The sequence below is a fragment of the Schistocerca americana genome, chromosome X (genome assembly GCF_021461395.2).
Source record: "Schistocerca americana isolate TAMUIC-IGC-003095 chromosome X, iqSchAmer2.1, whole genome shotgun sequence".
Taxonomy (NCBI): domain Eukaryota; kingdom Metazoa; phylum Arthropoda; class Insecta; order Orthoptera; family Acrididae; genus Schistocerca; species Schistocerca americana.
Window position 1 is genome coordinate 719,106,201 of NC_060130.1, and position 17,358 is coordinate 719,123,558.

The 17,358-nt window shown below is 37.6% G+C and overlaps 1 protein-coding gene across 1 annotated transcript in view; it reads left to right on the forward strand.

Moving 5' to 3' along the window:
* Positions 1 to 16,670, forward strand: part of LOC124556273 (transcription initiation factor TFIID subunit 3-like) — a 132,049-nt gene extending 115,379 nt beyond the window's left edge. The window contains exons 5-6 of the mRNA XM_047130258.1: positions 15,406 to 15,582; positions 16,653 to 16,670. Of these exons, the coding sequence (XP_046986214.1) occupies positions 15,406 to 15,582; positions 16,653 to 16,670 (195 nt within the window). The remainder of the gene's footprint in view (positions 1 to 15,405; positions 15,583 to 16,652) is intronic.
* The last annotated feature ends 688 nt before the right edge of the window (positions 16,671 to 17,358 follow it).

The window sequence follows — 17,358 nt, forward strand, 5'->3', positions numbered from 1 at the left end:
AGGCTGTTAGCAGGACCAAATTTAGTGTCCAGAAACCATGGACAAGACAGGAGCTGAAATTGTGGATAGCAAAACAAAAATAGAAATGCTTAACTCTGTTTTCAAATGTTCCTTAACAAAGGAAAACCTAGGAGTGTTCCAGTTTAACTTTTGTACCACTGAAAAGATGACTGGTATAGATATTAGTGTCAGTGCCATTGAGAAACAACTGAAATTGTTAAAATTGAACAAAGCCTCAGGCCCCTCTGTTAACTATAATAGGTATATTGTAGAGTCCTCAAACAAAAAACAGTGCCCAGCATTTTGAGGGAAGCACAAGTCACATCCATCTACAAAAAGGGTAGCAGAGGTGATCCACAAAGCTGCCATCCCATTTCATTGACATCCATTTGTTGTAGAATCGTGGAACATATTCTGAGGTCAAACATAATGAGATACCTCGAACAGAATGACATCCTCCATGCCAACCATTATTGATTTCAAAAACATCAATCACGTGAAACCCAGTGCGAATGTTTCTCACAGGTAGATGCTGTATCTCTTGATTTTTGAAAAGCACTTGACTCAGTATCACAACTATGCTTATTATCAAGGTACAGTCATATGAGGTGTCAAGCAAAATTTGTGGCTGGATTGAGCATTTTTTGGTAGGGAGGAAGCAGCAAGTTATATTGAATTGAGAGTCATTGACAGATTTGGATGTAACTTCGAGTGTACCCCAGCAAAGTGTGTTTGTTGTACCCCAGCAAAGTGTGTTTGTTCATTGCTGTTCATGTTGTATATGAATGTGCTTGTGGATAATATTAATAGTAGCCTCAGACTTTTTGCAGATGTTGCAGTTATCTATAATGAAGTACTGTCTAAAAGAAGCTACACAAAAATTCAGCCAGATCTATATGAGATTTCAGTGTGTTGCGAAGATTGACAACCTGCTGTAAATGTTCAGAAATGTAAAATTGTGCACTTTGTAAAACAAAAAAACTTAGTATCCTATGACTATAATATAAATGTGTCATAGTTGGAACACTTGGGTGTAACACATTGGGCTGACATGAAATGGAATGATCATGAGGCGCAGTCATGGATAAAGCAAGTAGCAGACTTTGGTTTGTTGGTGGAATACATGTGAAATGCAATCAGTCTACAAAAGAGACAGTGTACAAATCACTAGTGCAACCCCTCTTGAAATATTGCTGATGTGTGTGAGATTCGTATCCAATAAGACTTAAAGGGGGTATTGAATGTATACAGAGAAGGCCAGTACTAATTAGCACAGGTTTGTTTGATCGATGGGGGAGTGCCATAAAGTTGTTGAAAAAACTGAACTGGTAAACATGCGAAGATAGACACCAAGTAACACCCCCCCCCCCCCCCCAAAAAAAAAAAAAAAACCCCTATTTATAGAGTTTCAAGAATTGCCTTTAAGTCATGAGTCTAAGAATATACAACAACTCCCTATGTACCACTCCCATAGGGATTGTGATGATACGAATAGATTAATTATGGCATGCACATCATCATTTAAACAGTCATTCTCCCATACACAAATGGAATGGAAAAAATGCTGACAGCTGGTACGTGGAATGTATCCTCTGCTCCCTACTTCACAGTGTAGCTGTAGATATTTGTATGTGTTATCTTGCTTTTCAGAGGTCATATTTTGAATGTAGGAGCTGTGCATCAATTAAATTAAATTACTTGTGTTGGCATTTTGGCAAGTAAAGTCGTACCAGGGCCTAGCCAATCTTGGCTCTTCTTTATGTTCTACATGTTCTCTGTGTTACTTGTTCTGCAGGTACGTGAAGAGTCTTGCCTAATGAGGTAGGCTTCATGGGTTTGATGGGAAGAGCCAAACACAGTGTGACTTGTATCGATTGCATGAGCACATACATTAGGCAACAATACTGCTGACATCTGTCTACATCTACATACATACTCCCCAAGGCGCAGTATGGCTCATAGCGGAGGATACCACATAGCACTATTAGTTATTTCCTTTCCTGTTCCACTCACAAATAGAGAGAGGAAAAAACTACTGTTTATAAGCCTCCACACAAGCCCTAATTTCGCTCATCTTTTCTTTGTGGTACTTCTGTGAATGTGTGTAAGTGGCAGTAGAATTGTTCTGCAGTCAGCCACAAATGCCAGTTCTCTAAATTTTGTCGATAGTGCCTCGTGAAGAGAGTGGTGACTTGCCTCTGTGGATTCCCATTTGTGTTCATGAAGCATCTTCATAACATTTGCATGCTGATTGAACCTACCAGTAACAAATCTAGCAGCAAGCCTGACCTCCCTTTACAACAACAGCCACTTTAAAAAACAAATAAACAAGCATTGCTAAGCGACAAACCATATACTGACATCAACACAGGAAACATTTCGTGTTCTGACTGCTTGCAGCACCATATTTTCACCTGGTGGCAGACAGTGGAACTATTTTTTTTGGCATATGCTCTGCGAGCGCATGAATTAATGAACATACGTATGATGTTTCAGTGTACTGCGATGTATTCACCCCACACTGCAGCACTTGGAACACAATGAATTTATTTATAACCACCTGGTACTTCTGTTATTCATACAGTGGCAGGTTAATTTTTGTAGTGAGCTTTGTTAATCCTAGCTGTTTATGTTACAATGAATTTATTATGTCATCAGGCTTGAGAAGCTGATTTGCACTTCTAACATTTATTAATAGTAAACAGTGTACCTAAGTACATAATTTGCAGTCATTAAAAGTAAATCGACTTAGTGCACCATAATTGAATGGCCCCACATATGATCGATGGAGCTCAGCGATCTGTCGCATGGGATATCACATGTAATCGATGGCTTGCCTTGACATCCCATACACAAGCAATTTGCCAAGCAATTTAAATCAGTATTACAAATGTCACTGTGTCAAGAAGTTATGCTATGGAAATAAACTGCTATGTGTAGTGATTTCTGTATCCCCATAATTACTTGCAAAATTTAAATTTAAAGTAAATGAGAATTGTTATTTATTAAACTTCTTTTGAAATGCTTACTTTGGGAACTGTTGGTTACATTACAGGATATATTACATTTCTCACTGATATCAAATTGGTTGTGTATATCTTTCCTGTGCGCCTATACAATTATTTTCAGCTGAAAGTGCATAGACACCAATGACGTTGTGTTCCTGCATCTTATCAACTTCGCATCTGGCTTTCCTGAATCTGTCTCACATTTGAAGAATGAGTACACTTTAAAAATAAGGTCCCTTGCCTGTTTGTGAAACACTTAGCGCCTTCTATGTGTTTCAGCCATTATGAGAAAATTTGCAGAATACCACAGAAATCAGTCAATTGTAGTTTTGCACGTGTGAAACATGATAGAACACTCAAGTATGATGGAAGTTGATACAGTACAGAACATGGAAACAGACTGACTGCTGACTGGCTAGCTGCGCAGCTATCTACTGTGCATCCCCAGCCCAAAGGTCATAAACTCTGTCATGGCCTGTAGTTTTGAGTTTCTTTTTTATTCATTAGTCTTATAGTTTACCTGCAAGTATTTATACAATTTACTTGGTGTGTCTATAAAGATGTTCTTGAAAATTTCATGGGTATTCAGCTGGGTAGCGTTGCCCAAAAGGCGCGATATTTCGGCAAGCCGTCTTCTTGCCATCTTTAGGCATTCTTGGTGTCTGATTGATCTCTTATGGATGCTGACTTTATATAATCTCTGCCGTTCTCCCGCAGCCTCCGTCTGGGCACTTCTGAGCGGACCGCGGCTGGTGGTGGGGGAAGGGCGGTGCTGGTTGGTGGGGGAAGCACGGCTCCCCGCGACAGATCATGGACCACAGTCCTTCCGCAGCCACAGCTGCTTACGGAACTCTGCTGTCGTGGTGACAATGTTTCTTCTTTCTTCTTCTTCAGGTGTCCTGACAGTAGCAGATTTCCATGTAGACTGTCATTGTGTTTTAATCATACTCAAACCTGGATCACAAGTCTTGCTTAACTGGAAACCGCTGTCTATATTTATTAGTTCGTCATGCAGCCGGATCTCCTGTGCCTCTTTGAGGATACAGTCCCAGAAGGTGTTAGATTGCTGTAACCCTTTGTGCCATCGTAGTTCATGTCATGTCCATGTGAGATGCAGTGCTCTTCCATGGTGGACTTGGTCGCCAGTGCGTTGTCTGTGTGGTTTCTATGTTCACTACATATCTCCTGTACTGTCTGGATGGTCTGGCCTACATACATTTTCCTGCACTGACAAGGGATGCTGTAAACTTCTGGTTTCCGGAGGCTTAAGTCGTCCTTGACTGATCCTAATAATGTTTTCATTTTGGATGGAGGGTGAAACACGCACTTGACATTGTATTTTCTGAGTATTCTGCCGATCTTTGTCCGACATATGGTATAATTGCCATCGCAACAGGTTTGTCTTCGTCCTTGGAAGGCTGTGGTGTCTGCTTCTTTGGTCTTAAGGCGCATTTTATCTGCCAGTTGTTGTAACCGTTCATGCGGAACACGGCCTGCAAGTGCTGCAATTCAGCATCAAATGTCAGTTCTGTAAATTTTCTCAATAGCCTTCTTTGAAAAGAATGTCGTCTCCTCTCCAGGGTTTCCCATGTAAGTTCCTGAAGCTCTCTGTAGTACTTGCTTGTTGATCAAACCTACTGGTAACAAACCTAGCAGCCCGCCTCTGAATTGCTTCTGATGTCTTTCTTTAATCTGACTTAGTGTGGATCCCACACACCAAGCGGTACTCAGGAATGGCTTGCAGTAATGTTCTATATGCGGTCTCCTTTCAGATGAACCCCACTTCCCTCAAATTCTCCCAATAAATCAAAATTGACAGTTCGCCTATCTGCTTGTCCCATTTTGTATCACTTTGCAGTGTTATGCCTATAATCAACCTACTGACACTACTAATGCTGTATTTGGATGTTACAGAATTTGTTTCATACTCATCTGCATTAACTTACATTTTTGTACATTTAGAGCTAGCTGTTGTTTGTGACACCAACCAGAAATTTTGTCTACGTCATGTTGTATCCGCCTACAGTCACTCAATGATGACGCCTTCCCTGTTCACCACAGCATCATCAGCAACAGCTGCAGACTGTTGTCCATCAGATCATTTATGTATACAGAGAATAATAATGGTCCTATCACACTTCTCTGGAGCACTTCTGATGATACCATTGTCTCTGATGAACACTCGCCGTTGAGGACAACGTGTCACGTTTTATCACTTGAGAAGTCTTCAGGCCACCTACTTATCTGGGAACCTATTCTGTATACTGGTACCTTCGTTAACAGTCTGCAGTGGGGCAGCGTGTCAAATGCCTTTTGGAAATCTAGGAATAGGGAATCTACCTGTTGCCCTTCACCCATTGTTTGCAAGATATCAAGGCAAACTGAGTTTCACATGAATGGTGCTTTCTCAAACCGTGCTGCTTTGTAGACAGAAGATTTTCTGTCTTAAGGAAATTTTACCATTCACTTGGGACTTTGTGCTGGGTGAGAGATTTGCAATAAATACAAGCTAAGTAAGGGGCCAACACTGTAGAGTCCTCGTTGTAAGACTAAATTGAGATCATCTCTGGACCTGGCGACTTGTTATCAACTCTTTCAATTGCTTTTCTGTGTCAGGGATGCCTGTGACTATGTTCTCCATATTGGAGTCTCTGTGATAGTCAGTTGGCAGTATGTTTGTATGATCCTCCAGTATGGATGATTTCTTAAACATGAAATTTAAGACTTCGCCTTTGATACGCAAAACAATTTTACATAGGACCACAATTTTCTCTGGTTCTTGGCAAGATCTGTTGCTAAGATATGACAATGGTAATTGGTGTATACTTTGTGCATTGATTTTCTTACATGGGCATGAATGTGTACCAACTTTTTCTTGTCACCATTTGTGCATTCTCTTTTGAACAGGGAGTGCAACAGTCTTTGCTATCTCGACGTGTTCTGAGTTTTGTTATTAAACCACGGTGGGTCTTCTCCATCCTTAATCCACTTACTCGGCACGTACTTCTCCAGAACTTTCCTTACTAAATTTCTGTTATATCATAGATTTATTAATGCTAATTGTTATTTCAGTTAATTTTCACAGTAAAACCTGGTGATTGAGCCAGAGACCTCGGTTTCCATAGTCTGGCAGTTTATCACTGAGGCATACTCTATTTCATGTAGTAAACATCTTTATAATTGATGGCAGTTGCGAAACATAATTTCCGTTGTTTAGTTGTGAGTGTGCCTCCCATGTCATAAGAGCTCAACTTTTAATCAGTCCATTGCTTGTTATGCAGTGGAAAGTGAAGATGGGAAATGGATGCATGTCTGCATTTGTTGTAATGTTTTGTGAAGTAATGTGTGTAACTGGAGTATTGCGATCTGAATAAATTATTAATTAAGTTAGGAAAGTACTGCTGGGATATTTACTGTGGTACCCAGGAATACAGTGACATTAACTTTTAACATTTGTGAATCATTCACACACATCATGTGATGTATTACTGTTGTGAGCAGGAAGTGGACGATAATATCCATAGAATGTACAATGAACTAGCTCGTGCACATTCACTAATACAAACAATCCCTAAGTATCATTCGAGAAATTAACAATTAATACTATAATTATACTCGATGACTGAATGTAGCATGTTACACTAATTTGTTCATGTTATCATTTGTTTGAGACTTTCACCTTTTCTTTAGTAGCTGTCCTCTTTCCATGTGCTTAAATGTACATTTTCCTCCAAATATGGGTTAACAGATTGGCAGTGTTTGTGATGGCATTTACCATCTCTTATTACTTGTATCTCATTACTTGTATTCAGATTTATGATACCTGTGTTACTCAAGAAATCCTCGACCATCTTCCTATTGACTGTCTCTGTGCAGTTCCTATTAACCATGTTTGACGTTCAAGTCCTTGAATGCTATAATATCTAACATTTGTGATGGGTAATCCTTGTGAAATTACTCTTTCACTTCAAAGCATTCAGACTGTGTTCAGTTGCTGCCCTTTATTGTTTTCTATTGTTTGAAACAATAGTTCAGCTGTTATTCCATGTCATTGTTGTAGTTTGCTTGTTTCTGTAGTGATAGATAAAAATTTTAATCAAATGTTTGCCTTTGCTCATTTCTCTGTATATGCTTCTATACCATTTTCAGGGATGTTTTGAATGACATATGAAAATATATTATGTGCTAAAATTTTAACGTAGGTTTACAATATCACACAGAATATATGCTCCATTAGGCAGTGAAATAAATCTTTTGAAAGATTCTGGTGAATCAGTCCAGTCCATTTTTACTCTAGAAAAAAACATAAGAAATCTTTTTACTAATTTCTGAATTGTCCAACTGGATGTTTGTAGAATATATGGAATATTGCTGTTTTTACAAAGCCTCATCTTCACATGTTTAAATATTTTAGTGGTTTGTTTTTAGAGATCATTTTTCTCACATTGGCAGTATTTTGATTTCGTAACATTAACTGTGTTGACCTGCATGAAGCTCTGTTTCAAATCGCAGTTTTATTTTCTGTTCCATGATGTTTATTTGACCTATATTCTTAAATGTTTCTGTGTTTATTCCCTTGTTCATTACAATATTACTCTTGTCAATTACTTTGTGTGCCTGACTCTTCTGTCCATTCTGAAATTTCTTTCCATCCTGATGTCCAGTGGAAGCTGTAATGTTGACATATATATATATATATATATATATATCCTTCTATCACCAAAGGTTGAATCAGTGTTTTATTTTTCAGGTGATGTTAGTACCAATTTTGTTGGAACTAAATAAAAATCTCCCTCAAAATAAGTGAATTTCAGAGATGCTGGTAATTCAGATGCGCTGGTCCTTTATATAATTCTGTTCATGACTTGCAGGTAGTTTACTGTGATACATCCACTTGTAAGGACAGATTGTGCCTTAAAATATACTGTTTCTTCATTGTAGATTATATTGCATGTTATGGAAAGGTGGCAGATAGACCTTTAGTTCCTTCTTTTTCTTAAATTTTTCTCTTTTTCTCCTTTCTTGTGAGGTAGATCAATTACACCATTGTTACAATTTTTGGGAATCACATTCTTTTCTGGGCATTGTATTAATAATTTTGCAAGTTTGTTTTGTTTTATTTTTCCTTAAACTTAAAAAATTTCTATTGAAACGCCATATCTTCCAACACCATTGCATTATTAATACACAAGACATCTTTATATACCTCATTTGGTATTACTTGTGGAATGTCATTATTTTCATTATTAACTATGTGTGTTTCTGATACACCTCTTGCACTATGCAAACATTTCAAGAAATCTTTGAATGCATGAGCAATTTTCTCTCTGTTGTTAGTTACTCTTCTTGTCTCAACTGAAGACATACGTCATCTCACCAAGCATCTTTATGGTTTTTTAATGCACTGATTGTTTTCAATTTTTTCTCTTGCCAGTTTGCAATGAATTAAAATGTTTCCAATTTGTGATGTTTTAATCAATCTCTGGTATGAGGTCCTACATATATCAACCTTTACAATGATTGGGATGTCTAATGCTGTGTATTGGTAATCTCCACTTATTGCCAACGTAGCTGACACCGGCCAGCGAGTTTCAAATCAGACATCTGATACTCCCGAGTGCTTCCTGTTGCCACAGTGGAGTAGATACTGCTTCAGCAGTCAGCAGCAATGCCAACAGTGATTGATTTTTAAAATAATGATAGAAACATGTGAAGGCATTTGCTGGATTGTCCATTATCTGCAAGTTCATGTCATTTTTTCAGTGGTTATGCAGACACTATCAGTTCAACAGTATGAAGAGCGTTGTTGTGGAGTGAGCACTCGTACCCACTTCTTATCATTCATAGTAGAGATTAAAACAGAGTGGAATTTCTTTTCTATCACACCAGAAGTTGTAAAGTGAAGCTGCCGTGTATTTTTCTGTTTTGCTCTTCATTATGGATACCAGATTGTGCAGCCATGCACAGTAGGTAGTTTATAGCACTCATATCTGGGAAGAATATAGTGAAAATTCCTTTGTTATGTGATTTTTCCATTCCCAAAACCAACAACTACACTTTTGTCAACAATATATGTAGTCCTCAAGTCGGTCTCTAGTTTATCATAGATTCCCATGACATTACATTAAGTTTATTTGAAATGTGTTCCACCTCACATGTTACTTTAAATGTCATGGATATAATAAGTTTTTAAATTGCCATGAATTTCAGGCTGGTGCATTTTTTCACACTAGGAAAATAACATGCGGTTACACCTTAGAATATATTTTGTCCGTGCTATCTACCTTCAGCATGTTTCGAACTTCAACCAATGGATGTGTGTGGTAGTTACTTTAATGCCAGCCTCTCAGTGGAAATTAATCCACGCACGTGGTTATTGACTGGGAAGTTCCCTGAGTATTCAGCCATAATGATTTTCTTTATTTACACTTCATTGGATGTTTTCCTTTGTGAACTTTGTGTGTTATGTCTTAAGTGTAACTGTTTCATATAAATGACTATGATAAGTTTGTCTAGGTTATACTTTTATGCTTATGTTGTTCTCGAGAGAGAGAAGAAGGGAATGGCTGAAAACTGGTGCCATTATACAATCTACTTCTCTTGAATAGCACCAACACCCAATGGATGAATCACCGTCAATGGTATAACATGCCCCGCTCCAAAGAGGTTTGGGTTTAACCCAGGTCATTGATGTGCAGTCGGATTATCAAGAATTACATCCAATCATCTCTCTTCTGCTTGTCAGGCAAATGTTGGTGATGAAAATTTCTCCCAGCATCCGAATTCTAACTAGCTAATTACTTTTTGAGGACCACTAAGCTAGCATGCATTGGTGACCTCTGTTACAGAGGCATGTACTTGCTCAAACATCTACCTCTTCCAATATCATTTCGCTCTCCCATGTTTTGCAACCGTGAAAAGATATTGTTGTAGGCTCAGCAGTTGAATGGCCAATGAAGTTTTGTACTTTGTATAGGTGTACATTTGGTAGTGTATGTCATACTTTATTGTATTTAAGTGGAGCTAATTTCTATTAGAAATAAAGTTATGTGGTTGCAAGTTCCAGTCTTTTGTTTCCAGTCTTTTGTTTGCAGTATTTTCCAAATTAAATGAGATCTTAAATCTTCCTTCATCAGAACATTTACATGGTTTTCTAAATTCAGTGGTTTTTCATTGTTTCCAGCATGATTCTGATGGTAATATATTATTTACTGTTTCTGCATATTGGAGGTTTTGGCGAGTTGTAGATTATCAACTAAGTCAGATGTTGACTGCAGTTTACATCCCTCAGCTGAAATATGCTGATAAATTAAAGATGTGACTAATAAAACAATCCTTTAAATAATTTTTTGAATATGAGAGGATATCCAATTTCTTATCTGAATTCTGCTGGTAATCTGTTAAAAGACTTGTGCACCAGAATATAAAAGTCCATTCTGAACCCTTCCATTGGACACAGTTTAGTGAAAGTATGCAAGTTACACTAGCAGCTCCACCTTTAGCTCAACAGAGTAAAACGGATTTATAAATGCAAAGAAATCAGAATCTAAATTTGTGGTTGACTTATACATACATACGCTGGTGCCACTTCAGTTTCCTAACCACCTGTATGCCAAGGAATTTCACACATTGAGTTTCATTTATGTGTGCACATTGATCCTCACTTTTGGCACCTGTGAGTAATTTTTATTTCTCTGAAATTTTGTAATATGAAGATTTAAGCTGTATATTGTGAATAGTGAAATTGGCTTAAACTTGCTCTCCTAACTGTGACTTGTTCTCATAACTGTGTGTAGTGTGGATACATTTGGGCCTTTTATCAGTAACATCAATAAACATCATAGCTTTTGAAGAATCCTCTTGTGACTTTGGTATATCATTTACAGGGTAGATCAGAAAATGTATATACACTTTAAAACTGGCTATACAAACTGTACACTTTGAAATTTCAGTGGGTATAGATTGAACATGTAGTACAGTGATTGAGCAACAGGTGGTAGTAGTGTTGTGGTGCACTGATGTCAGTGTACAAAGTGAGGCCATGGCACAAACACGAACAAAGAAGCGTTGTCAAATGCTATAGGAAGTTTGAGAACATCAGTGAAGTGCAACGACATTGGAGTCAGGACCATGGAACTGAACTACCAACATGCGTAAGCATTGCTCGCCTGCTCGCCTTTGCTATAAGTTCAAAACTGCTGGAACAGTTATGGAGATGCATAAGTGATGATCAGCTTGGCCACGCATAGCAACTAGTGATGAGCCTTCTGCTCAGATGGTAGATGCAAAAAAATTGGATCTTATGGGACCAAACTGCTAAGGTCATCGCTCCCTAAGCTTACACACTATTTGGTCTAACTTAAACTAACTTGCACTAAGGACAACATGTACACCCATGCCCGAGGGAGGACTCGAACCTCTGACGGAGACAGCTGCGCGGACTGTGACAAGGTGCCTCAGACTGCTCAGCTAGCCCTTGTGGCTTGTTAGATGCATTCACATGCTAACTGCAGAAGTCAGCCCAACAATGTGCATGTGAAACAGGCATGAGTAGGGCAAGTGTAAGCTGTATTTTGCGCAGAGTAAAATAGAAAATTTACATTCCACAGTTGTTGCACATGTTGAATGAGGATGACCAAGACAGAACAACTCATTTTAGTGAATGCTTTCTGATGCATGTGGAACATGATACTAATTTGTTTCCAAAATGGTATGGTTTGATGTGGTACAATTTAAATTAAATAGCATGTTAAGCAGGTATAACTGTTTGTAGTGGGCCCTGTGAAATCCACATGTTAATGTTGAGCGAGTGGTCAGTGCTTTGGGCCGGGACTTAATGTTTGGTGCAGGTTATCATTAAGTGGACTAATTAGACTTGTTTTTTGAAGGTACGACTACTGGTGGAAGGTACCTGGAGATGCTGAACTCAGTAATTTTACCATCCATTTCTGCTTTGTTTAGTGATGAACTTTTTTAGTTCCTACAATATAGTACAGCACCCCTCTTTCATAGGGATGCACATGTCTATCTTGATAACAGTGCATTGGCTGCTCACTGCTCAGAGACTAAGTCCCGTGATACCACACAACACGAAATGTTCTTATTCGTTTCACTTCCTAGCTGCCTGAAGACCGACTGTCCGCTTTCATGTCTGCATCCAAACTGTGCCCTTTGGTGTCTCCAGCTGAACTGTCTGCTTTCACATCTGCACCAGCACTTGCCCCTGCCTGTCCCCAGCCGCATTTCCCGCGCGCCAAATATCCTCGCTCAACTGACTAGGGCAGTTTCCTTTCCTGAAGCCATCCATTGGATTGGCTACAGCTCAGTCTACATTATTTTACATTTTAACATATTTAAATAATCAAAGTGTGACCACTTTCAAATTCTAAATAAAGTAACAATAATATCCAGTACATAATAAATGTTAAATTCTTTTACATAAAACCAATACAATTTCCTTCTTAGCTTTGAATGACATGGCCAGTAGCCTTGCACCAATGTGCTTTCTGATAAATAAATAAAGAACAAAAGTAACTATTATGCACTAAACTTTATAAAAAATGTTCTATTACCTGTTGGTTCAATAAGGTCATCATTCAATGTGTTTTGTGTGGAGGAAATGATGATCTGATGCTTAACTGAAAATACTGATAATTTAAATTTACTATATCCTTTAAACAAATGAAGTTACAGAGTTGATATTTACAACATTTGTCATGTTAATAATGCGCTTCTATATGAAATGTCGATCATTAAGATTGACCGAAGTGTTCAGATTTTAGCATTCAGGTTTTTGTTACAAAACTTGTTAATTTCACTTTAACAGTCAATCCTAAACTATTATAGATATGATCAATATTAAAGTTTAATTGGGATCACCATGAAGATTTCTGAAGGATGGTAGATTAAAATAACTGTGGCTGAATTCCCTGAGTTATTACAGAATTAATAGTTTCCATAAATGTTTCCCTTTATGGCCGATCTTTGGTCCACCATATTTAACACTGCTATGTCTCCTCGGCCACAAACGGAGTTTACTGGGTTTCCCTATGACATAGGTTCTTGTCTGTCTCACTCACACACCACAGCACTTAGGCATCAATAGACAATAGATGCCTGTGAGTTTCCCCATCTCATGGTGAATCTGCGCTCTTTGTGGCACGTAGTCCTGGACGACAGGGTTCATTTCACAATTCCTGTAGACTGGCCCTTTCGGCTATCTATTTAAATGAGAGTGGAATACTCGTTGGCTCACACTGTGGAAGATGTGATCTTGACTGTACAGCATCATGCTCCGAAGTGTTCGAAGATGGGTGCTTTGCAGTTTGAACACTTCACTGTAATTATATCGCTTTGAGCCACTGTAACACTGATGATAATATATAAGCTTATCTTCATTTAAGTGTGTATTTTTTTAATTTGCCCTGTATATACATTAAGAACTGGATTGGGCCAAGTATTGAACCTTGCAAGAAACCCTATTCTTTCCATGTTGCTCTGTTGTGTGCTATTTTTATTCTGTCTGGTAGTGCTGCTATTACACAATATCTCTCCACTCACTTCAATTCATAGTAGGACATTCCATGATTCATTATATGTTAACCCAGATTTTTTGTTGTTTGTGTTATATTTTATCTATTTATTTTTAAAGCTGTGCATTTGATAAATATGCCTTTCGACATTCATGGCACTGCCAGAATTGAGCCCAACATCCCTTGCCCTGATCTGTCAGAGCACAGTTCTTATACTCTTTTGTCTGATCACTTTTACCCACCTCTTGGTCTCATGTGATCCTGTCCTGGTAGTTTTCAGAAAGCAGTGGTGGTCTTCACTTCCACCATTATAATATCCCAGATCGTGAATTTTTCATCTCCCATTTTTATGTTACCTGGAAGTGTGTAGACATTCATCGTGATAAATTAAAAAATAACTTTAGATAGCATTGTTTCATGAAAGTGCTGTTGACTTAATGTGATACTGTAAAGCAAACATATTGCATACTCTTTTTTTTTTAAAAAAAAACATGTGGCAAGGGCCTTATCGACCATATGCCTGCTCTATGAGCCTCTTCCACTTCTGCCTGTCCAATGCGCTGTTTGTCCAGTTACTGCTGCTGTTCATCCTCATTGTGTCCTCCCGAATGTTATCCCGCCATCTGATTCTGGGTCTTCCTCTTCTTCTCATTCCTTCTGTTGTTCTGTTGAATGCCATTCTAGGTAGTCTATTCTCTGTCATTCTTGCTATATGGCCTGCCCAATTCAACCTTCTCCTCTTGAGCACTTCGACAATGTTACAGTGTTTGTACAGCCCTCTTAATTCTTCATTTCTTCTTATTCTCCATTCCATGTTATTTTCGTCGTATACAGCTCCAAAAATTTTCCTTAGTACTTTTTATTTGAATATTAACAGTTTTTCTTCATCTTTCTTTCTAAATATTAATGTTTCACATCCATATAACATCACAGGTATAATGGTCGATTGATATAAGCGCATTTTGAAGCTACTGCTAAGTGATCTTTTTCTTAGAATTTTGATGAAACTAAAAAGTGTCTTGTTTGCTGTTGATAGACGGGCATCTATTTCTATATCTGTTCTGTTGTTATTACTAAAAAGACTTTTTAGGTACCTGAAGTGGTCAACAGTCTTGAAATTGAATCCATCTACAGTCAGAGGTGCCTCTTTTCTGGTTTTCTTTCCTATGGGCAGGTATTCTATCTTTTCTTCATTAACATGTAATCCTGTTTTCTCAGCAATTTTGTAGTAATTTTGCATCATTCTGATTAATTCTCTTTTGGAACTACTTATTAGTGCTACATCATCTGCATAGGCAAGTCTTGAAATGTTCACATCCTTTAGCTGGATCCCTTGTGGACTGGTTTTAGAAATACATAAATTTAGTTTATTGACCAGTGCCTTATTACATGTGTACTTTGCTTTACTGATTGCCCTATTCTGTAACGTTTTCAAAAGTTTGCTGTAAAAATTGAGTATATGTTTCACACTTAGCTGCTGATCCCACAGAATTATGAAACGAAATTAATGCTTTGCTGCGATCTACTGCTGCTACTGCATAAGTGACATCTGACATATTGATTCCAATTTTGCCAAGACATGGCTTTTCTGTAGTACTTCAGTCATACCACAAGTAGCAGTAATGTCAACTGAATGTTGCTATTTCATGACCATTTTATTGTTTTGCCTAAATGTTACCCCTAAACCAATATTGTAAGTTACCTAAATTTTTATGTATTTGTATTTAAAGTGCCAAAGTCCTTACTAAAGCTCTGTAATACACAAAAGGGCTGTTTTAATCATGTAAGTCGAGGTTTTCTGCAACATTGCTGCTGTGCGTTTCTGTACTTACTGGTTGCTGTGTAATTTTCTGCTTTTCCTCTAGAAAGTGAAAGAGCACCGAAAGGAGAGAAAAGATAAAGCAAAGAAGAAGAAGGAAAAAAAGCTGAAAGCAAAGAAAGAAAAAGGAGAAAAAAGGAAAATCAAATTAGAGAAGAAAGAAAAACTCAAAGAGAAGATCAAAGAAAAGAAAGAAAAGAAAGAAAAACGTAAAGAAAAAGAGGTAAAGTTTTTTACTTTTTTTGGTCCTATCTCATAAATATTATGTAAGTGCTTTTATAATGGAGTTTGAACATTGTAAATGTGTACTTCTTAAAACAAAAAGATATAATGATACATATCGTGCTAACCATATCCAAATGACCTACATCTATTTCCGATTACAGTGGTGAGTATGTCTTTAGATCTTCATCTTCGTAAAAGTTTCCTTCATAAACATTTTCTATTATTCATCATTACGTATGATTGAAAAACTGGTACGTAGTTTTAAGTTTTTGTTTCTCTCTCTCTCTCTCTCTCTCTCTCTCTCTCTCTCTCTCTCTCACACACACACACACACACACACACACACACACACACACACACACACAGAGAAAAAAAGACATAGGTGTAGAACTGTGATCAGTTGTGCAGAGTTCCCATATATGGATAACACATGACAGTACTTATTGTGCAGTGGTGACATGCAGTCTGGAGGAATGTGATTATATTGGTGACATGATACCTTAATTGAGCTACAGTTATGAACTGCTCTGAAGTGGTCATTTATGGATTATTACAAGGATTGTCTGACTCTACTAGTCAATTAAAAGAAGACTAGTGTAACGAAACAGTTTATTGGGAACTGCAGTACAAGTCTTAACTCTATTTTAGCATATTTGTCATATATGTTCAAGTTATGTTTCATAACAAAACAGTGTATGTTACACTCCTTATAGAAGCTCTCTGCTGCCATTAGTGATAGCCAAGTGCCAACAATGTCTTATTCGATGGATTTCTCATCCTGGAATCACTTCCAAACAAGGAAACTGTCAGATTCACAAAGACATGAAAAAGAGATGGTTAGCGGATGTTTTTATGACACTGTATTTCCCATTTAGTGGCTGCAGCGCAATGACTCATTACAAACTTTGCTTGAGAGAGATTTTTTGAGCATTCTTATAGCTTGTCCAGTCTGATTTTACACATCTCGACACGAAAGACAATTATGCCAAAATTAATCTAGGGTCTCTACTTCATATTTTATAAAGTGCTTTGATGTGTTACATTTTGTGTTCTTTCAATTGTTTACAGATCTTATTTTGTGGATAGCTCTTTATCATTTATAGTACAGGAAACAGTAAAACACTTGGTCCTGGAAAAATTTTTGTGGGGTTATTGACAGCTATAGGATACTAGTAGAAAGGAAGAGAAAAACCATGTCACTAACAGTTGTCAACAAACTAAAACGATATCGGAATGGAAAATGTAATGTATAGTTCCCATTTTCAAGGGAAAGAGAAGAGACCATGACTGCTGTAAGTGTTGAAAACAGTGAGCCAATTATTTGGAAACATATGTAAGAAAATCAGACAGAATATTGACCACTGTGTTGAGGAAGAGCAAAATGAACTTAGATCAGATAGATCTTGTACAGTTAACCTTTTTATCTTACCACAGCTAATGGAAAAATGTATAGCTGTAGAAAAAGAGTAACAAATATTCGTAGAGCCAGTAAAGACTTGTGACACTGATTCAAAAACAACACTGTGCAGCATCTAGATATGGATCACCATCTGTTAAAGATGATTATGGTAATGTCCTTAGACAGTAGTTGTTGATTAAAAGAGGATAAAAATTATTCAACCTCACAAAAGTATTCAGACAGGGTTGCCATATATCACTTATTTAATTCAGTTTGTATGTGGATACGGCTGACTGAAGATTATTGATCAACTGTGGATGACTTACAATAGAGGTCATTAACATTTGCAGATGATGATGTCATACTAGCACAATA